The sequence below is a fragment of the Rana temporaria genome, chromosome 9 (genome assembly GCF_905171775.1).
Source record: "Rana temporaria chromosome 9, aRanTem1.1, whole genome shotgun sequence".
Classification (NCBI taxonomy): Eukaryota; Metazoa; Chordata; class Amphibia; order Anura; family Ranidae; genus Rana; species Rana temporaria.
Window position 1 is genome coordinate 124,546,059 of NC_053497.1, and position 23,942 is coordinate 124,570,000.

The following is a 23,942-nucleotide window of genomic DNA, read 5'->3' on the forward strand; positions in this document are numbered from 1 at the left end:
TAACTTATCTGACTTTTAGCCCATCGATTTGAATGGAAGTCGCATCCAAATCAGATCATGATCAGACCTGTGCCATGTGACTCGGGCACTGAGAATCTTGAAGGGGAACCCCCACACCAAAAAAAAAAAAAAAAAAAACACACACACAGACCTTTAATAAAAATTATAAACACACACACACACACACACACACACCTTTCCACCCCAAAGATCCCAACCCCTGAATAAGTATGGGGTACCCCTATCCATCCACCCCAAAGAAAAGAAAAAAAAGGCAGTGAAATGTAAATAAAAACCAAGAGATTGACGAGTTTTAATAAAGGATGTGTGAAAACAAAGTGTTGTCTTCCTCTAGTCATCTCTCTCCGGTGGCGTGTTCTTCCTCCGGTCTTCTACCTCTGCTGCTGTCTTCTCCCCCACCAACCCGGTCCTCCCAACACTGTCTCCTGTCGCTGTGCTAGCTCCATTCTCTGACAGTTCTTATATAGCCACCCGGTGACGCCATGAGACTGTCCCTTGTGACATCAAAATGGGCGGAGTCTTGTGGTTACGTCACAGGATGACCATGCCCCATGGCGCTAGATTATATAGGGACCTACAGAGAACAAAGCTGGTAGAACGACGGGAGGCAGCATCAGAAAAAGGACCGGGTCGGTGGCGGAGAAGACCCGAGGAAGAACACATGGAAGATTTCTCAATGAAAAGGACTTGCGAAATCCGCCTTATTTTTATTTACACTTCACTGCCTCTTTTGGGGGCATTAAGTACCCCATACTTATCCACAAGTGGGGGGTGGTATCTGGGGGCCCAGGGTTTTCAGGAAGAGGCCCTTGCCCCCAACATGGGGCCCCCCCTGCCCCAAAGCACACCCCCCACCCATGTTGAGGGTATACGATTTGGATGCGACTTGAATTCAAATCAATGTGCTGAAAGTCGGATCATGCGACTTGTGCTCTGTAGTAAGAGTGGAAAATAGAAGAGGGAGAGAAATGCTGCTAAACGGGCATTAATGCCCGTGCAAAAAAAGCTACTAAAAGCACTTTACAGTCGCTTTTTCCTGGCGTCAATAGTGGCTTTGCAGCTTGTATTTTCAGACGCCCTGTGGGCAGTAGTGTTTTTAGGTTTTGTGCTGCCTAGGTCTGAATAAACTTGTGCACCCCCTAAATTTAAATATGACCCACCCATTCCTGTCAAAAAAAAAAAAAAAAAGAGAAGAAGAAGAAGAAGTGTTGCCTATAGTTCTACTTTAAAGCGGTGGTTCACCCTTATTAACATCTTTTTAGCATAAAATGAGGCATAGTAGCGCGAGCTACAGTATGCCTGTCTTTATTTTTTGAGTCCCGTACTCACAGTGTAATCATAGAGACAAGATTCCGACTCCCCGCGGGGAATGGGCGTTCCTATGGAGAGGGAAGGTGATTGACGGCCGGCTCTGGCACGTCACGCTCCCCGAAGACAGACGGAACAGGTCTCGGCTCTTCACGCCGCCTGCGCACAGACTATGCGCAGGCGCCGTGAAGCGCCAAGTCCTATTTCTGGTATTTCCGGAGAAGCGTGACGTGCCATAGCCGGCCGTCAATCATGCTCCCTCTCCATAGGAACGCCCATTCCCCGAGGGGGGGTCGGAATCTTGTCTCTACGATTACACTGAGTACGGGACTAAAAAAAAATAAAGACAGGCATACTGTAGCTCGCGCTACTATGCCTCATTTTATGCTAGAAGAAAAAAAAAAAAAAAAAATTTTTTATTAATAGGGTGAACCTCCGCTTTAAGCACAAATTTCTGATCATTTTATGGACAGGACTAAGAAGATATAACCATGCCAAATGTGCAGCAGAAAACATATAGCACAGTGAGGAAGGTTTGTGGTCCAGGATGATAGGACGGACAAAAATAGAAGCAGCTTGCATTGCACTAACAGTGTAGCGCAAGCCGGCAGGGACTCTTTCCGTGCTTCCCCCCTGCAAAGTGCTGCCCTAGGCCCGGGCCTTATTGGCGTTGCCTGTGGGCATGAGGACTGAGTATTAACGTATACTTATGAGAGAGGCAGTCATAGCTAACTTTTTGCCATGAGAATGCTGGTTCCCTGGCTATCATGTACATCATTTGACACTTAACAGCAGGCGTCTCAAACTGGCGGCCCTCCAGCTGTTGCAAAACTACAAGTCCAATGAGGCATTGCAAGAATGACAGTTACCAGCATGACTCCCACAGGCACAGATGGGACTTGTAGTTTTACAACAGCTGGAGGGCCACCAGTTTGAGACCCTTGCTTAACAACCTTCTTGTTCTTGAAGAGAGACAAACAAGGGTGATGCAAGTTTGTGCGCAAGTTCCTGGTCAAAAATGTGCAGCGACTACTATTACAACTATGACAGCGTTGCTAGAGGTTAGTTGCACAGATGCCAAATTTGTGTAAAAGTGGTCTACTGTTATATTGTGATGGTACAACACAACAAACCAGTTCAAGATACAAACGCTCTCACTCACCCAGCCAGTAGTTCTTGAAATTAGACGTGTCGTACAAATGTGATGGCAGGAGAATCAGCTTTCCCTCTTCAAGCTCAGTAAACATATAAATGTCAGAGTTTTCAAACAGGCCAAGCTCAATGACCTTAAAAAGGCAGGTGAAAACGTCCTCCAAATCATAATAATCATCCCGATCCACCTTCCCCTGTGCTCTGGCAGTCAAAATGGCCCAGCGGCGGATCTAAAAAAAAAAAAAAAAAAAAAAAAAAAAAAAAAGGTACAATGTCAACACGATGTCTGATCTCAAAGATGAAGGATAACTCGCAGCTAGTGGCAAACATATTCAAACAATATACACACTATTGAATGGGCAATCAAGGCCCTAATGAGTTTTTAATCTATTGCAAAATGGCACATTTTGGAATTGCTTATTTAAACAAGTGTCACAACATTGAAGAGATAAGGGAGAAAAAGTATCCCTGGGTCCCTGTGGCTGGGGAGGGGGGATTTTTTCCCCAGGCTAGTACTAGAGCTGCACAATTAATTGTTAAAAAATTGTGATCTCGATTCAACCCCCCCTGACGATCTCCAATGCAGAGTTTGCATTCTTTCATACAAGTGGAGAGACCTTATCTTCTCACTCAGCTGTCAAAAAAAAATATCCGAGCAGTCTGCCAAGTTTTTAAGGGGAAACATTGTAACCAATGCTTCCTTCTTAGATCAAAGGGATAAACTTCTGTGTTTAAGGCCCCTTTCACATGTGGGAGGATGAGTAATGATCCGCCCCGTGAACCACCGTTTGCTCAGCGGGGATCGCTCCGTTGATCCCCACTGAGCCGGCGGATGACAACTCCACAGTTAACTTTTGCCAGAACAGAGTCTGTAAACCATCCTACACAGAACCAGGAATATCCAGCAACGTCCGTACAAGGAACTCATAAAAAGCAGACCGAGGATGGTTGCTCAAGAAGGCTGCAATCAAAGAGACAAAACTCAGACAGCAACATAGAAAACAGCCTTGAAGAAAAAACAGGTTCTAGCAAAATATCAGTCTCATCACAGCAGAGCTCAAAGAAAGAAGTCCATCCTCCTAATGCCCCTTGCACACGGTCAGACCGTTCAGGTCCGCCTGTCAGTTTTGTCGGCGAACCTGAACGGCCGCTCCATGCAATCCTATGGAGTGTCGGCTGTCAGCAGAGACATGTCTGCTGACATCTGACCCGATCCGCCAAAATCAGACGTATTGGCGATACGCCCCAATCCGTCTATGGCAGATCGGATCGGTTGAGATCTGATGAAAACGGACATGCTGTCCGTTTTCATCAGATCTCTCCATAGGAGACAGCGGTGCTCAACAAGCCCCTCCCCACTCAGTGAGCAGAGAGGACTTGTCATTCGCCGGCTCTGCGGAGATCAGTGGAGAGATTTCCCGCTGAGCTGGCGGACTCCTCGTGTGAAAGAGGCCTTAGACACTAGCAAAAAACTGAGGCATGTTGGCAGTGCGAGGGGTTATCCCGAGCTAGCCTACAGTGGTTTTATTAGCTAGTATTCAATCCTCCTGTAGGCAGCAGCATAACTTGATAGTTTAGGGGCTCATTTGTCCCTCAAAGAAAGAAAAATTCTTCTACAACAGGCTAGCTTGCGACCCCCATATAGGGATAATTAGGTAGTAACCCAGATCAGGATGGAAGTGTGGCAGAGTAATGGAGACTGCAGAATTGCAGTCTGACAACTCATCACCTTTTTTACTATTGATGGGAGAGACATCTCAAGAACAACCCTGGAGTTTCCCTTTAGTCTGTTACCAGGCTGTGTGATTAAGCAATAACGTAAGTAACAAACATTGACCAATGAACCTATACTTGTGTGCAGCAATGTAGAGGAATTTAAGTCACTCACCGTCTCATTGGGATGTACTAGAAGTAGGTATACACCAGGAAGTTTTTCGAATACCTGGAATGTGTTATTAACTTGTTCCATCTTGCACAAGGCCTCAACAGTAAGTTCACCTTAGAATGCAGGGGGAAAAAAAAAAATCATAAATCCTGCTTTAACCTTGGAAAGCTATACAAAATACCATTAAACATACATAAATATTATACACACACACTGAATAATACAGCTGGTACAAGTACCCAGTTCTATTGTAATAACATTTAATAATCCCTTGGAACAGCATGCCACACTATAAGGAACTATAAGAGAGGTCCAGCAGTGTCAGCTCCGTTTCCTTCAACCATCGGTCGATCCCCCCTACCCCATCAACACATTCTGTGAATCCCCTGTGTATTCCCTGCGATCAGAATACAATGCTTACTGCAGCAGTAATTGTAAGGGAAAAAAAAAAAAATGTTGGACTGTACTGAATTTGATCGATAGAGCGACTTCTGTACAACCAGCCTGCCCACGGATGGATCAAATGCAGCAAATTTCCTGCTGAACTGGCCAAATTTTAACCACTTAAGACCCGGACCAAAATGCAGGTAAAAAAGACCAGGCCCCTTTTTGCGATTTGGCACTGCGCCGCTTTAACGGACAATTGCGCGGTCGTGCGACGTGGCTCCCAAACAAAATTGGCGTCCTTTTTTTCCCCACAAATAGAGCTTTCTTTTGGTGGTATTTGATCACTTCTGCAGTTTTTATTTTTTTGCGCTATAAACAAAAATATAGCGACATATTTGAAACAATTCAATATTTTTTACCTTTTGCTATAATAAAATATCCCCCAAATATATATAAAAAATAAATAAATAAAAATTCCTCAGTTTAGGCCGATACGTATTCTACCTATTTTTGGTAAATAAAAAAAATAAAAAAATCGCAATAAGCGTTTATCGGTTAGTTTGCGCAAAATTTATAGCGTTTACAAAATAGGGGATCGTTTTATTACATTTTTATTATTATTTTTTTTACTACTAATGGCGGCGATCAGAGATTTTTTTCGTGACTGCGACATTATGGCAGACACTTCAGACAATTTTGACACATTTTTGGGACGATTGTAATTTTCACAGCTAAAAATGCATTTAAAATGCATTGTTTATTGTGAAAATGACAATTGCAGTTTGGGAGTTAACCACAGCTGATGGGGTTATGTGTGACCTGAAGTGCGTTTACAACTGTAGGGGGGTGTGGCTGTAGGTGTGACGTTATCAATTGTGTCCCCCTATAAAAGGGATCACACGATCAATGACGCCACCACAGTGAAGAACGGGGAAGCAGTGTTTACACACGGCTCTCCCCGTTCTTCAGCTCCGGGGACTGATCGCGGGACTCCAGCGCCCCACGGCTGGGTACTAGTACAGGACGTACCATTACGTGGATGTGCTCAAGCGCCCTGTCGGATTGTAGCCAATCAGCTCTGCAGGCTAAAGACAGCAGAGTGGATCAGTGTATTCTGATGGCAGGGAGGTCTCCCTGCTGTCAGAAAACAATCACTCTGTGGGGGAGGACGCCCCCATCCAAAAAAAAAATTATATATATATATATATATATATATATATATATATATATATATATATATATATATATATATATATATATATATATATATATATATATATATATATATATATATATATATAAAATCGGGTCAGTTTTTTCAAATTTTACCGCTTGCTAACCAGCGCATGATATACGTCTGCACAATGGCACAGCTGTGTAAATGGGCATACAGGTACGTCCCCTTCAAATCGCAGCTTTGTGACTGTGCCCACAGACTTGATGTCCGCCAGTGTCCTTCAATCGTGTCACGGAGCTGTAGAATGGAGAAATGTAAATAAGGCATTTCCTTGTTCTGCCTAGCAACATGACAAATCTAATGCTCCCTGTCATGTTCTAGTGAGACCACCCCCCCACAGTTAGAATGACTCCCTAGGAAACATTTAACCCCCTTGATCGCACCCTAGTGTTTAACCCCTTCCCTGCCAGTGTCATTTACACAGTAATAAGGGCATTTTCATAGCACTGATCGCTGTAAATATGACAAATGGTCCCAAAATAGTGTCCGATGTGTACGCCTTAATATCGCAGTCACTATAATAATAATAAAAAAAACTTTGCAGATCGCCGCCATTACTAAAAAAAAAAAAAAAACCATAAATCTATGCCCTATTTTGTAGACACTATTGCCTAGATTCAGGTACGTTGCCGCAACTTTGCGGCGACGTAGCTTAAGGCATTTAAGCTACGCCGCCGTAAGTAAGCGAGGCAAGTACATGATTCACAATGTACTTGCCTGCTAAGTTATGGCGGCGTAGCCTAAAGCGGGCGGGCGTAAGGGCGCCTAATTCAAATCTGTGTAAGGGGGCGTGTTTTATGTTAATGGAGCTTGACCTTATGTTTTTGACGTTTTTTTTCCTACTGCGCATGCGCTGAGCGCCTACATTTCCCAGTGTGCATTGTAGCCAAGTACGCCGCACCGGCCTATTGATTTCGACGTGGGCGTAAACGACGTAAAGCCCGATTCACGGACGACTTGCGCAAACGACGTAAAAAATTTTAATTTCGACGCGGGAACGGCGGCCACACTTAACATTACTATTCCAACTAGGGCCTAGCTCTAACTTTAGGCGGCCTATCTCTAACGTAAACAGCGTAAAAGTACTGCGTCGGCCGAGCGTACGTTCGTGAATCGGCGTATCTACTAATTTACATATTCTACGCCGACCGCAATGGAAGCGCCACCTAGCGGCCATCTAAAATATTGCAACCTAAGATAGGACGGCTCAAGCCGTAGTATCTTAGATATGTTTAAGTGTATCTCTGATTGAGAATACACTTAAACATAAGTCGGCGTAGATTCTACTGATAAGTCGGCCTAACTCTTACTGAATCTACCTATATAACTTTTGCGTAAATCAATATATGCTTATTGCGTTTTTTTTTTACCAAAAATATGTAGAAGAATACATAAATCAGCCTAAACGGATATGAATAATTTTTGGGGATATTTATTATAGAAAAAAGTGAACAAAAAAAATGCCTTTTTTTCAAAATTGTTGCTCTTTTTTGTTTACACACACACACACACACACACACACGCAGAGGCGATCAAATACCTCCAAAAGAAATGTCTATTTGTGGAGAGAAAAGAAAAAAAAAAAAAAAAAAAACCCACGTCAATTTTGTATGGGTGCACCTTCGCAATTGTCAGTTAAAGAGACGCAGTGTCGCATCGCAAAAAGTTCTCTGCTCAGGAAGGGGGTAAATTCTTCCGGGCTGAAGTAGTTACACTGTTCTACAAGCCGTACACTCACTACTTTACATTGCAAAGTGAAATTTCTTCAGTGTTGTCACATGAAATGTTATAAAATATTTACAAAAACCATAAGGGGTGTACTTACTGTTGTGAGATACTGTATAAGGGTATGTATGATGATGATGATGATGATGATGACGACGACGACGACGACGACGACGATTTTAGCCGCTTGCTGACTGTATAACTTACATATATGGCGGCAAGGCAGCTCAGCTGCGCCAGATCACGTACCTAATCCTACATTTACGGGTAGGGGGGGGGTGAGCGCTGCCGGCGACCCAGCTGTGCTGCGATTAAACACAGCAGAGGTCAATCGCCGGGTGCCGGCCAATGGATACCTGATACCCGGCAATTGTCATGAATTTACACAGGACAGAGCCTTGCCTATCTAAAGGCAGAGCCCTGTTTTGTCAGCGGGGAAGTAATAGCTTTTCTTTCTCCACAAAGCAGATTACACCAAAACACTGGCTAGGCACACATTCAATCCTTTGATTGCCCCTGATGTTTAACCCCTTCCCTGCCAGTGTCATTAGTACAGCGGAAGTGCATATTTTTAGCATATAAATGGCCTGGTCATGAAAAGGGGGGGGGGGGGGGTTAAATCTTCTGTAGGTCAACTGAGCAGTTCCGCTTCCTGTATACTGTAGATACTTTAGAACAAGTCATGACCCAAATCTTGAGAATGGCTACGATTGCAATTGTCACATCCAGGTTATTTTTATGTGTTTATTTAAAAAATAATACTAAGACTCCTTTAGACCCGGTTCACACAGGGGCGACTCGGCAAGGCGATCTCAAGACTTGCAAAATGACTTCTGTACCAAAGTCGTACAAGAAGCTTTTTGTAAGTCGGAGCGACTTGAGTCGCTCCTATTAGAACAGTTCCATTGAACATAACAGGACGCGACTTGTCAGGCGGATGAGTCGGCTGACGAGTCGCCCCTGTGTGAACCGGCTATAAAAGCTGATCGAACAGCAGGTGAACAGCTAAATAGATGAAGACAACTGGCAAATATTTTAACAGATGAAGCAGTCCCTATACAAGTCTCCGGCACATCAGTGCTCCCCAAACTACAAACCTCTCAGTGATTGTAGACAACCCCCTGCAGTGAGAAGACCCCGAATGCAGAGCCCTCTCACTGCTTACCAGGGGATCCACTGTGCAGAGTGAAAACTGAAGCCAGGCACTAGAATGCAGAGAATTCCAGGATAGGAAATGTTATGGTTTTCAATCATTTTTATACATTTCAAATAAAGCCACACAAATTATAAAATGTGTGTCCAGACAATAGTCCACAATGAGCCAGCACATAAAATAGAAACAATAAAAGTCTGTACTCAGCAATGGCCTCATTTACACAGGTGTTAAAAAGAGTTGTAAAGGTAGAAGTTTTTTTTTATCTGTATGCATTCAGATAAAAAAACCTGTGCGTAGCAGCCCACCCCCCATTACCTACTCGAAGCTCCTCTCCAGCGATAGCCACAACCCCCTCAGCCATCCAGTACACTCCTCCTGATTGGCTGAGACAGAGCAGCGGCGCCATTGGCTCCCGCAGCTGTCAAAGTCAGTCGGCCAATCAGGGGAGGGGGGGGGGGCAGGGCCAGGTCGGGGATCCATGCCTAAATGGACACACAAAGCTCTGGCTCGGCTTGGGTACCCCCTGTAGCAAGCTGCTGGATGAGGGCACGCAAAGGAGGGGGGGGGCTAGGAGCAGCAAATAGGGACCCGAGAATAGGAGGATCCGGGCTGCTCTGTGCAAAACCAACTGCAAGTTAAAATAAAAAAAAATAAAAAAAAAAAACAATTTTTTAAAGGACTGTACACTTCTATAAGTTTGATGACGCCCTGGGTTGGGCATCTAAGGGGGTTAAATTGCTTAAAGATATTACTCGCGATGGGGTACTCTTGACGTTTGACCAATTGAAGGCCAAACATGATCTTCCTAACGCACAATTTTTTTGATATCTCCAACTGAGGCATGCATTTCAGACTCAGTTTGGGACAGAGACTGTTGAATCTTTCCCTTCTAGATAAGAGGACTTGCTTATGACAGACGACCTGGCCAAGACCTTGTCAGTGACATATAAAGTGACATATAGAGCTATTTAAAACTAGTCCCAAGGCCTTGCTCAAGTGCAGAGAGCGGTGGGAGGCATAAGTTCCAGACATACAGGGAGAGGAATGGGATGACATGTGGGACCGTCCATTTAAATATTTGGTGGGGGCTAGGGACCGGCTGATTCAGTTTAAGTTCCTACATAGAGTGTATTATACCCCTGCCAGGTTGGCGTCTATATATCCATCGGAGCCCTCAGAGTGTTGGAGGTGTACGTTTGCTCCGGCGGACGAGCATCATATATTTTGGGGTCGCTCCCAGATCCAGCAGTTTTGGACTGGGGGTCACCTCTGGTATAGCGGAAGTTCTGGGGGTACCAATTACACAAGAAATTAGTGTATGTCTGCTCGGCCTGGTGGAGGAAGTGGTCCTGTCAAGGGCTCACAGAACTTTACTCAGTATCCTACTATTCTATGTGAAAAAGGCTATTTTACTCAAATGGAGGAGTCCGGGGGCCCCGGAGGTTGCTTTGTGGAAAGGGCTGGTAAATGCTATGATTCCATATTATAAGGCGACGTACTTGTCTCGGGGTTGTGGAGGGAAATTTGAGAAAGTATGGAGGGCCTGGTATGAATATGATTTGACAGTTGGGTAGCTGAGAATGATCATTGATGTATGAAGGTTCCCGTATTACATTGTCATTTCATTTAGTCCGGGTGCATCGGGTTTAGCGGGTTGTATCTCGCATTGGGGAGGAGGAGGCTTCTATTCAATAAGATTAAAGATATGGTATGACGGGGGGTAGGGAACTGAGTAGGGGGGGGGGATGGGGTTAAGTTGTTATGACTGCTATCTGTGATGGCAAGGTTCTACGTTAGTATGTAACTGGTCATGTTGACCGTTCGGTAAGCTTGGTGTTGTGCCAAGTAATGTATATCTTGTTATGTCCTAAAAAATTTCAATAAACAGAAAAAAAAAAAAAAAAAGGACTGTACACTGCAAATTTTTCATTTGTTTATGCAGTGGGAACCACCAGGTGCTGCGTGCAGACAGACCTTCTAAGGCTAGACATAAAGTGTACTATTTTCTTTTACAACGTTCCTTTGAATTTACCAAAGAACATATAATATGAGGTCACACCTAAACACTTTCAATTTTGTATGCAATTAGGCAGGCCCTAGTTGAAGGTAAATCCAAAAGAAAAATTTATAAGAAAATTGTATGGTGTATGGCCAGCTTAAGCCCACTTAAATTGTCTACATTTGGGGCTACCCACCCACCTGTCACATTAGGATTAGTGGCTGTGTCCGTGCAGCCGATGGTTCGCCTTAAACTTAAAGGAGTTCTCTGACCTAAAACTTTTAACCGCCGCTGTGCCCGGGCTGTAAAACTATACAAAATAAACTGTCACTTACCTGCCTACGATCCCCCGTTGTTCCGATATCGCCGTCCCGTTCTCTTCCGCTTCCTGTGTGTCGGTGACTCATAGTGCGCTCAGCCTATCAGCGGCCGCGACGGGACATTGCTGCGGCCGCTGATAGGCTGAGCGCACTATGAGTCACCGACACACAGGAAGCGGAAGAGACCGGGACGGCGATATCGGAACAACGGGGGATCGTAGGCAGGTAAGTGACAGTTTATTTTGTATAGTTTTACAGCCCGGGCACAGCGGCGGTTAAAAGTTTTAGGTCAGAGAACTCCTTTAAGCCTGGTACGCACGATCTGATTTTTTAGCGGACAAAGCGTAGGACTTTTGTCTGAAGGGCGTTGGCCAGGAACTTGTCTTGCATACAAACGGCACACAATTGTCGGCCAACAAACACAAACTTTTTTCAGCTCTTTAGCGCCACCATTTGGGCACCATCTGCCAATGTTGTGTTTGGTGAGCATTGCTTCCGAGCATGCGTGTTTGTACTTTGGAGTTGTGTGATGGACTTGTGTACACATGCTCGGAAAATCCGACAACAGACAAATGTTCGCAATAAATTTTAAAGCATGCTATCCCACAATTGTCTACGGAAAATCCAACAATCGTCCGATGGAGCATACAAACCAGCGGATTTTCCGCCAACAGCCTGTCATCACACAATTCCCGCCGGAAAATCTGATTGTGTGTACGAGGCCTGCCTGCATGCACCACCTGGCAGATCCAGCAACATAAACCAATAAGCATTTCACACTACATAAATGCAAATGAGGCCCAAAGCTGGAGAAAATGCCGGGATGGGGGGAAAGCAAATTCCCCCCCCCTTTTACAAAGAACTACAGAAAAGAAGGGGGAAACATACACTTTGTCCTCCAGCTCACCTACTCTGTCAAAAGAACCCAAAAATTAAACAGGCTTGCAATGTTCACTCAAACTGTAAAGATAGAAGTTTAAATCAAAATCCTTTTAGATTTGGATCGAGTGGAGAGTAAATAGAATTTGTTTTTAATCACCCTTTCTATTTGTCCCGTTTTACCATTATCAGAGAGAGTAAAATAAATGTTAAATTGCCCCAACAGCGTAATGATCAGTGCCCCAATTACATGTGTACACGTCTCCTGCGAGGAGAAGCTGCTGATCAGCTTTCCTCGCCATACACGCTGTCAGTGTGAGGCGAGGAGCACTGATTACCGGCATCTCCGTGTTTACATGTGGCCAGCTGTGATTGACACAGCCGATCACATGGTTAAAGAGCGGCGGGTCTTTACAGAGATCAGGGTTGCGCCGTGACCCAACGCGGTGCAGCCACGATCGCCGTGGGCGCACAAGAGCGGCTGTTCTGGGACGCCATATGATGTCCCAAAATGAGAGCCGCACCACCCCTCCGTCAATTGAGGGTAGGCAGGAAGTGGTTAAAGATAACAGTAATAAATATACATCTGCTTTATAATAATTTTATTTTCCAACAAATAATCTAAGATAGAAAAGGAGATTAAACTGTTGAATGGTGCTTATACAGGTTGAAATGAATGGCTTAAGTAGTAAAATAAGAGCATGTCCCAGTTAAAGTGGAGGTTCCCCCTAAAAAAATAATAATTCTAACAATACATTCAGAAGACTGATTACACTGCGGGTATGCTGTTTTTTTTATTTTTTTTCGTACATACCTCGATATCGCCGTTTCATACCTCGGCTTCCGGGTATGATTCTTGCGGGTCTCGGCGTTCCTAGTTGATTGACGTTCCTCCGACCGACGCATACTTGACGTCACGACTTTCCGAAAGAAGCCGAACGTCACTGCCGACTCTATACTACGCCTGCGCAATGAGGTTCGGCTTCTGTCGGAAAGTCGTGACGCGCAGTATGCGCCGGTCGGAGGAACGTCAATCAACTAGGTCCAGCAAGAATCATACCCGGAAGCCGAGGGATGAAACGGCGATAACGAGGTATGTACAAAAAAAAAAAAAAAAAATCCCCAGCATACCCGCAGTGTAATCGGTCTTCTGATTGTATTGTTAGAAAAAAAATTTAGGGGGAACCTCCACTTTAAGAGTCAAAACAAAAGGATTCACCCCACCAACAATTGCCAATTGAAAAAAATACATATATATAGTAAACTATATCTATGCCATGTCTGCTCTCCTTTTGGCCCCTGGAGGGGTCCCCGTTTTGACTCCGCCCCTGCTCCACCGTTTTGCTGCCGTCTTGGGGCCACATATTTGTAGCCATGGTCAAGCTCAGTGGTGAGTATGGGGACTTACAACCCCTCCTGCCCTGTGCCTTTACAGCGAATACTATGCCAGATTGCCAAACATATACTTTTTCATCCTAGGTGCAGTGTTACACACCCCTGATGAGCGAGCTGGATCTTGCGAAACTAGGCTAGTCGGGTAGTATGATGCCCGTGTACTCTGTCCACTACTATACTTGTGTATTAATATTTACTGTCTATGTATTGTTTCAATTGGCAATTGTTGGTGTTCTGTATGCAACATTTTTACTCTACGCATGTAAACATATTTCCTTGAATAAATTATATACTATACAATTACTGTTATTTTTACTGGCGGAAACGTTGCCCACTTAAATTTAACCGCTTTCATACAGGGCTTTTATACACACCTTCATACCGGGCCTATTCTGGCACTTCTCTCCTACATGTACAAATCATAATTTTTGTTGATAGAAAATTACGCAGAACCCCCAAACATTATATATGTTTTTTTTAGCAGACACCCTAGGGAATAAAACGACGGTCATTGAAACGTTTTATCTTGCACGGTATTTGCGCAATAATTTTTCAAACGCCTTTTTTTGGAAAAAAAATTGTTTCATGAATTAAAAAAAACAAAACAGTAAAGTTAGCCCAAATTTTTTGTAAAATATGAAAGATGATGTTACACCGAGTAAATAGATACCTAACATGTCACGCTTTAAAATTGCGCACACTCATGGAATGGCGCCAAGCTTCGGTACTTAAAAATCTCCATAGGCAACGCTTTGAAAATTTTTACAGGTTACCAGTTTAGATTTACAGAGGGGATCTAGTGCTAGAATTGTTGCTGGCACTCTAACGCACGCGGCGATACCTCACATATGTGGTTTAAACGGCGTTTACATATGACGGCGGGACTTGCGTGTGCGTTCGCTTCTGCGCGCAAGCTACTGGGGACAGGGCCGTTAAAAAAATAGTTTATTTTTTTTTTTTACACTTTTTTTTATTTTTATTTTTTTATTATCACTTTTATTCCTATTACAAGGAATGTAAACATCCCTTGTAATAGGAATGTGTGTGACAGGTACTCTTTATGGAGAGATGCGGGGTCAATAAGACCCCACATCTCTCCTCCAGGCCTGAAAGCATGAAATCGGTGAAAAAAAAATCACCGATCTCACGATTACAGTTGCTTAGCAGCCGCAATCGCTGCTTTGTTTACTTACGGGGACCCGAGCGTGACGTCATCACATCGTGCCCGGGTCCTCCGACGGTCATAGAGATGACTGGTGACCATCTGGTCACCAATCATCTCTATGCTTCCTGCCAGCGCCGGACAATTCCTTCTCCGGGCCCCCGATGGCACGGGAGAGCCCGGAGAAGCGGCAGGGGAGATGTCCCCTCCCGCCGCCTGTAAGAACGATCTAGCGGCGGAACCGCCGCTATGATCGTTCTTACGTTGTGCAGAATCGCCGGCAGAAGAGAAGGATATCTGAATGATGATAAAATAGGTGTGTTGCGCTGATAATAACTTATTTCTACGTACAAAAATTACATAAGAAAGAGACCCCCTAGTAAACTCAATACAAAAGGGATCACAAGTGCAAAATAGACAATATAACAAATCATCCAGTGAAGTGCCAGTGAAGTGCTGGGAAAAAAAATCCCTATTGAAACCAGCATGCAATCTTCATGGGCAACTGCAACAAGTCAGTACAACCCCTGTCACATGGGAAAAAAAGGCACACCACAGTCCGATAATCATGGGATGGTTCAAAGTATACAGACTTCACTTCTATATACAGTGAGGAAAATAAGTATTTGAACACCCTGCTATTTTGCAAGTTCTCCCACTTGGAAATCATGGAGGGGTCTGAAATTGTCATCGTAGGTGCATGTCCACTGTGAAAAACATAATAAAAAAAAAAAAATCCAGAAATCACAATTTATGATTTTTTAACTATTTATTTGTAGGATACAGCTGCAAATAAGTATTTGAACACCTGTCTATCAGCTAGAATTCTGACCCTCAAAGACCTGTTAGTCTGCCTTTAAAATGTCCACCTCCACTCCATTTATTATCCTAAATTAGATGCACCTGTTTGAGGTCATTAGCTGCATAAAGACACCTGTCCACCCCATACAATCCGTAAGAATCCAACTACTAACATGGCCAAGACCAAAGAGCTCTCCAAAGACACTAGAGACAAAATTGTACACCTCCACAAGGCTGGAAAGGGCTACGGGGAAATTGCCAAGCAGCTTGGTGAAAAAAGGTCCACTGTTGGAGCAATCATTAGAAAATGGAAGAAGCTAAACATGACTGTCAATCTCCCTCGGACTGGGGCTCCATGCAAAATCTCACCTCGTGGGGTCTCAATGATCCTAAGAAAGGTGAGAAATCAGCCCAGGACTACATGGGAGGAGCTGGTCAATGACCTGAAAAGAGCTGGGACCACCGTTTCCAAGGTTACTGTTGGTAATACACTAAGACGTCATGGTTTGAAATCATGCATGGCACGGAAGGTTCCCCTGCTTAAACCAGCACATGTCAAGGCCCGTCTTAAGTTTGCCAATGACCATTTGTATGATCCAGAGGAGTCATGGGAGAAAGTCATGTGGTCAGATGAGACCAAAATAGAACTTTTTGGTCATAATTCCACTAACCGTGTTTGGAGGAAGAAGAATGATGAGTACCATCCCAAGAACACCATCCCTACTGTGAAGCATGGGGGTGGTAGCATCATGCTTTGGGGGTGTTTTTCTGCACATGGGACAGGGCGACTGCACTGTATTAAGGAGAGGATGACCGGGGCCATGTATTGCGAGATTTTGGGCAACAACCTCCTTCCCTCAGTTAGAGCTTTGAAGATGGGTCGAGGCTGGGTCTTCCAACATGACAATGACCCGAAGCACACAGCCAGGATAACCAAGGAGTGGCTCTGTAAGAAGCATATCAAGGTTCTGGCGTGGCCTAGCCAGTCTCCAGACCTAAACCCAATAGAGAATCTTTGGAGGGAGCTCAAACTCCGTGTTTCTCAGCGGCAGCCCAGAAACCTGACTGATCTAGAGAAGATCTGTGTGGAGGAGTGGGCCCAAATCCCTCCTCCAGTGTGTGCAAACCTGGTGAAAAACTACAAGAAACGTTTGACCTCTGTAATTGCAAACAAAGGCTACTGTACCAAATATTAACATTGTTTTTCTCAGGTGTTCAAATACTTATTTGCAGCTGTATCATACAAATAAATAGTTAAAAAAATCATACATTGTGATTTCTGGATTTTTTTTTTGATTATGTCTCTCACAATGGACATGCACCTACGATAACAATTTCAGACCCCTCCATGATTTCCAAGTGAGAGAACTTGCAAAATAGCAGGGTGTTCAAATACTTATTTTCCTCACTGTAGCTTTTCACTTCAGGGCAGTGCCGCTCATGTAAAAAAGAAAACACAGATATGGTGCAAATAACGTATGAATAAGGAAGAAAACCAATGCAATGCAGCGATTGCACTCACGGAAGCCTCGATCTCATTAGGCTCTGCTGTAAAGTAATACGAACGCCGCTCAGTGCTTAGACGATCTCCTCAGGTGGATGGTCGCGTCACTCGGCTCCTCCCCCACGCGTATCGTCACTAGACACGCGACTTATTCATGGGTTGCCATGTGACCATGTCAGCTGCCTATTTATGCAGACTGACCATGGAGGCAAGAGCGGAGGATAATCTTTCACATCATTGTCGGCTTACTTGTACAGCTTTGACAAAAGTAATAATGTGAATATCACAAGCTTTTAATATAAACATACAGCATTAAAACTATTTAAAATACTTGAAAGATAATTAATCAATCATGATATGAGTATCACAACAATCATTACTATCTCTAGTGTGCTGCCTCCAGTGGCCAAAAACCACAGGACAGGCAGATACCCATTTCAATTATAATAATAAAAAACCATCACCCCCCCTAGTGGGCAATAATAAATTTACATAAAATTACATAATAACAGTATATAGACACAATTATACAACTGAAACATATAATTAAAATATATAAAATTATTAAAAAGATTAAAATGTATATACATTGTATTGGAACATATTCCACTATATGCCACCAATAACGGTCATTCTAATCTTAATCAATCCCCATATATATATTTGAATAAATTACATTTCATAAAACAGACAATAAATTAGTTAATCAGCCCAAAAAATTAATTAAAAATCTGCAATAAAACAATTGAGGTCAAACTCAATGTTAAGGCCATTAGGGGCCAAAGTGACCATCTCGTGTATCCACCGAGATTCACACTTACTAAGCTCCCTAACTTTATGGCTTCCCCTCCAATGGGGTATGTACTTTTGAATGGCCCAGAATTTTAAACCTCTTGGGTCTTTATTATGACACTGCTCAAAATGTCTCGAAACATTATGTTCCACACAGCCCTTTTCAATATTCTGTACGTGCTCCCTGATTCGCTTCCACATTGGTCTTTTAGTACGACCAACGTATTGCAATAAACAGGGGCACTGGAGTACATAGACAACTCCCTCAGTTCTGCATGTTATAAGATCTTTAATTTTATGTTCTTTTTTGGTTACATTCGATGAAAAACTTGAACATTTCTGGCCATTTTGCCCAGTCTTCCTACACGCGAAGCAGCGTTTACAAGGAAAAAATCCTTTTCCTTGCCAAAAGGTTAGCTTGTCGGCCTTATCTGGTGGGTCTGGGACACTTTTAGCCACCAGGTCTCTTAATGTAGGGGCTCTTCGATATACCACTTTAGGTGCAACAGGTAGTACACTTTGGAGTTGCCTATCGGATTTTAAAATCGGCCAATACTTTTTAAAAATAGATTCAAGTTGCCTGTGTTGCACATTAAAATTCAAGATAATTGGCACTTCTGATTCTGCATTCACAGGCTTCTTTTTGTCTAAGATGAGGTTCTCCCTTGGGATATTTTGGACTTCCTTGATTTTTTCTTGAATAAATTCATCACTATAACCCTTTTGTATGAACTTGGTCCCTATAAAGTTGGCCTGATCCAAAAATATGCTATTGCTTGTACAGTTTCTCCTGATCCGAGTCATCTGTCCTTTTGGTATGTTAATCAACCATGGATCGTAATGACAGCTATCTGTTGGGATGTAGCCATTACGATCCACTGGTTTAAAGAACGTTTTCGTGCTAAATCTCTGATTTTCCAAAGAGATTTCCAAATCTAGAAACTGGATAGTCTTGTCACTAATCGTATAAGTGAGTTTTATATTTTTCTCATTCTCATTCAACTTATCAAAAAATTGTTTCAATGAGGCTTCATCACCTTTCCATACCACTATGCAGTCGTCTATGAACCTCTTATATACTACCAAGGATTCCGGTACATCAGCATATATTGCTGTCTCCTCCCATTCTGACATATAGATGTTGGCGACACTCGGTGCATACTTTGCGCCCATAGCTATTCCGTTTAGCTGTCTAAAATATTCCGATTTGTGCCAGAAATAATTGTGCTGCAAACCATAAGCTAAGCTTCTTAAAATAAACCGCTTTTGCTTTGACACCAAATCACTAAAATTATTTAGAGCCCATTTGGACGCATCGATGGCCTCTTTATGATTGATCACTGTGTAAAGTGAGGCCACATCTGCTGTGGCCAGCAGGTAAGTATCGCGAGTATCCATATTTACACTTTCCAAAATCTGTATGAGATGTTTTGTATCTCTCAAATATGCCCGGGTTTTGGGCACCAATGGTTGCATGAACCGATCCACGTATTCACCCAACCTGGAATTGATGGATTGGATTCCATTTATAATGGGTCGCCCAGGAGGTTTTTGGGCATCTTTGTGTATCTTTGGTATTGTATATAAAATAGGTACCCTACAGGTATCTGGTACCAAGTACTTGTATTCTTTCTTATTCAGGACACCTTTTTGCCTTCCTCTGTATACCAGATCACATAATTCTTCTTTATACTCTCCTGTAGGATTACCCCTCAATTTAATGTACGTGTTGGTATCATTTAGTTGGTTGTCCAGTTCTTCATAGTAGTACGTTCTTGATAGGACCACAATTGCACCCCCCTTATCTGCGGGTCTTATAATGATTTCCTTATTCTTCTCCAGTTCCTTTATCCCTTTATGTATGTTCATAGGATCAGGTATTCGTTTAACCTTTAAATTGTCCAAGTCTTTCAAAACCATTTTGCTGAAAACCTCTATATGGTGATTATCAGGCACCTGAGGGTTAAATAGGGATTTGTTCCTAAGGTTACTGTGTTGAACTATACCTTCATCTATATTTCTAGACACTTGATTGGCTTGATTCCTTATTGGCTGATTCAGCATATATTTCTTGATGTTAAGCTTACGGACAAATTTCCGAACATCAACAAATACATCAAATTTATTAAAATGTCTTTTTGGGGCAAATTTCAAACCCTTATCCAGTGTTATTATTTCTGCCGGGGTAAGGTCAATTCCACTTAAATTATATATGCCATCTCCTACTGTACTTTTCGCCTTTTTGACCTTGTGTCCCCCTCTGCATCCCCTCGTTCGTTGGGGCTTCGGGTATGCTCCGTCTGTTCGTACCGGGGTGGAGTCTTGTCGCTCCGGCGATAATCTAAAAAAGAGCGTGGATCTTCTTCATTTCTATAAGAACTGAGTGGTTCATACCTATTCTGCGTATGCACCGGGCTTCTCCTATTATCATAATAATTAGAAGGTGCACCATTCTGCTGGTATTGCTGATACCAGCAGAATGTAGGGTACCTATTATATATACAATACCAAAGATACACAAAGATGCCCAAAAACCTCCTGGGCGACCCATTATAAATGGAATCCAATCCATCAATTCCAGGTTGGGTGAATACGTGGATCGGTTCATGCAACCATTGGTGCCCAAAACCCGGGCATATTTGAGAGATACAAAACATCTCATACAGATTTTGGAAAGTGTAAATATGGATACTCGCGATACTTACCTGCTGGCCACAGCAGATGTGGCCTCACTTTACACAGTGATCAATCATAAAGAGGCCATCGATGCGTCCAAATGGGCTCTAAATAATTTTAGTGATTTGGTGTCAAAGCAAAAGCGGTTTATTTTAAGAAGCTTAGCTTATGGTTTGCAGCACAATTATTTCTGGCACAAATCGGAATATTTTAGACAGCTAAACGGAATAGCTATGGGCGCAAAGTATGCACCGAGTGTCGCCAACATCTATATGTCAGAATGGGAGGAGACAGCAATATATGCTGATGTACCGGAATCCTTGGTAGTATATAAGAGGTTCATAGACGACTGCATAGTGGTATGGAAAGGTGATGAAGCCTCATTGAAACAATTTTTTGATAAGTTGAATGAGAATGAGAAAAATATAAAACTCACTTATACGATTAGTGACAAGACTATCCAGTTTCTAGATTTGGAAATCTCTTTGGAAAATCAGAGATTTAGCACGAAAACGTTCTTTAAACCAGTGGATCGTAATGGCTACATCCCAACAGATAGCTGTCATTACGATCCATGGTTGATTAACATACCAAAAGGACAGATGACTCGGATCAGGAGAAACTGTACAAGCAATAGCATATTTTTGGATCAGGCCAACTTTATAGGGACCAAGTTCATACAAAAGGGTTATAGTGATGAATTTATTCAAGAAAAAATCAAGGAAGTCCAAAATATCCCAAGGGAGAACCTCATCTTAGACAAAAAGAAGCCTGTGAATGCAGAATCAGAAGTGCCAATTATCTTGAATTTTAATGTGCAACACAGGCAACTTGAATCTATTTTTAAAAAGTATTGGCCGATTTTAAAATCCGATAGGCAACTCCAAAGTGTACTACCTGTTGCACCTAAAGTGGTATATCGAAGAGCCCCTACATTAAGAGACCTGGTGGCTAAAAGTGTCCCAGACCCACCAGATAAGGCCGACAAGCTAACCTTTTGGCAAGGAAAAGGATTTTTTCCTTGTAAACGCTGCTTCGCGTGTAGGAAGACTGGGCAAAATGGCCAGAAATGTTCAAGTTTTTCATCGAATGTAACCAAAAAAGAACATAAAATTAAAGATCTTATAACATGCAGAACTGAGGGAGTTGTCTATGTACTCCAGTGCCCCTGTTTATTGCAATACGTTGGTCGTACTAAAAGACCAATGTGGAAGCGAATCAGGGAGCACGTACAGAATATTGAAAAGGGCTGTGTGGAACATAATGTTTCGAGACATTTTGAGCAGTGTCATAATAAAGACCCAAGAGGTTTAAAATTCTGGGCCATTCAAAAGTACATACCCCATTGGAGGGGAAGCCATAAAGTTAGGGAGCTTAGTAAGTGTGAATCTCGGTGGATACACGAGATGGTCACTTTGGCCCCTAATGGCCTTAACATTGAGTTTGACCTCAATTGTTTTATTGCAGATTTTTAATTAATTTTTTGGGCTGATTAACTAATTTATTGTCTGTTTTATGAAATGTAATTTATTCAAATATATATATGGGGATTGATTAAGATTAGAATGACCGTTATTGGTGGCATATAGTGGAATATGTTCCAATACAATGTATATACATTTTAATCTTTTTAATAATTTTATATATTTTAATTATATGTTTCAGTTGTATAATTGTGTCTATATACTGTTATTATGTAATTTTATGTAAATTTATTATTGCCCACTAGGGGGGGTGATGGTTTTTTATTATTATAATTGAAATGGGTATCTGCCTGTCCTGTGGTTTTTGGCCACTGGAGGCAGCACACTAGAGATAGTAATGATTGTTGTGATACTCATATCATGATTGATTAATTATCTTTCAAGTATTTTAAATAGTTTTAATGCTGTATGTTTATATTAAAAGCTTGTGATATTCACATTATTACTTTTGTCAAAGCTGTACAAGTAAGCCGACAATGATGTGAAAGATTATCCTCCGCTCTTGCCTCCATGGTCAGTCTGCATAAATAGGCAGCTGACATGGTCACATGGCAACCCATGAATAAGTCGCGTGTCTAGTGACGATACGCGTGGGGGAGGAGCCGAGTGACGCGACCATCCACCTGAGGAGATCGTCTAAGCACTGAGCGGCGTTCGTATTACTTTACAGCAGAGCCTAATGAGATCGAGGCTTCCGTGAGTGCAATCGCTGCATTGCATTGGTTTTCTTCCTTATTCATACGTTATTTGCACCATATCTGTGTTTTCTTTTTTACATGAGCGGCACTGCCCTGAAGTGAAAAGCTATATAGAAGTGAAGTCTGTATACTTTGAACCATCCCATGATTATCGGACTGTGGTGTGCCTTTTTTTCCCATGTGACAGGGGTTGTACTGACTTGCTGCAGTTGCCCATGAAGATTGCATGCTGGTTTCAATAGGGATTTTTTTTCCCAGCACTTCACTGGCACTTCACTGGATGATTTGTTATATTGTCTATTTTGCACTTGTGATCCCTTTTGTATTGAGTTTACTAGGGGGTCTCTTTCTTATGTAATTTTTGTACGTAGAAATAAGTTATTATCAGCGCAACACACCTATTTTATCACTATTATTGGTTTTGTACACTTTTTTGTGTCTGCAGCGGTATTATTTAGTTTTTTATTTCTATATATTTTTCTTGATTAATTAGTAGTAGTAGCGCTGTAGTACCATATATTCAGATATCTGAATGATGCCTCTAGCTGCAGGCATCATTCAGATATCCCCCCACAAAGCCCAGGATGTCATATGACGTCCACTCTGAACGGTAGAGGTCCTTTGTGGACGTCATTTTACAATGGGCCGGTATTGAAGTGGTTAAAGTCCCGGGGGGAATCCTTTTGTTTTGACTTTATGCAACAGGGATGGAAGTGTGTCACTGGGGACACCAGACCTTTCCTCTTTCTTCAGTTAATTAAGAGTTAACCAACTAAGGGAGCACAGAATAAACCAGGGGTAGTGAATTAAAATTCAAGGAGGTCTGGTAACTAAAAGGATGTCCACAGACTACACCCTCATCTGCCATGGTAATTCCATCACAGTAGTCCAGGGTCCCACTAGAAATACTCATTTATGCTATTCATTGTGTTAACATATGTTCACCCTCATCAATGATTAAGACCCCATTCACATCTAGGCGTTTTTACGCCTGTAGCGCTACGCCTCTGCCGCCAGAGGGCTGGAAATACATGTCCCTCTATGGAGATGGTTCACATCTCCACGCCGAACGCCTGTCGCCTGCGGCGTGAAAAAAGGTCCCGGACCTTTTTTTCAGGCGTCTTCGAGCGTTCGGCTAGGAGATGGCAATCATCTCCATAGAGGGGGTCATCTTGGGACACATCTAGGCGGACAATACCCGCGTTTTGTCGCCGCAAATCGCGGTACAAAACGCCGCCATTTTTACCGCGATTTGCGGCGACAAAACGCCGCGATTTCGTCCGTCTAGATGTGAATGCAGCCTAAAATAAAATAAAAACTGGTCTATTCATAGCACATTCCTTCCCTGTGGAGGGGGTGTG

General features: G+C 42.7%; 1 protein-coding gene across 1 annotated transcript in view; it reads right to left on the reverse strand.

Moving 5' to 3' along the window:
• Positions 1-23,942, reverse strand: part of SETX (senataxin) — a 199,136-nt gene that overhangs the window by 163,495 nt on the left and 11,699 nt on the right. The window contains exons 4-5 of the mRNA XM_040324416.1: positions 4,370-4,479; positions 2,492-2,711 (exon numbers count right to left, since the gene is read on the reverse strand). Of these exons, the coding sequence (XP_040180350.1) occupies positions 2,492-2,711; positions 4,370-4,479 (330 nt within the window). The remainder of the gene's footprint in view (positions 1-2,491; positions 2,712-4,369; positions 4,480-23,942) is intronic.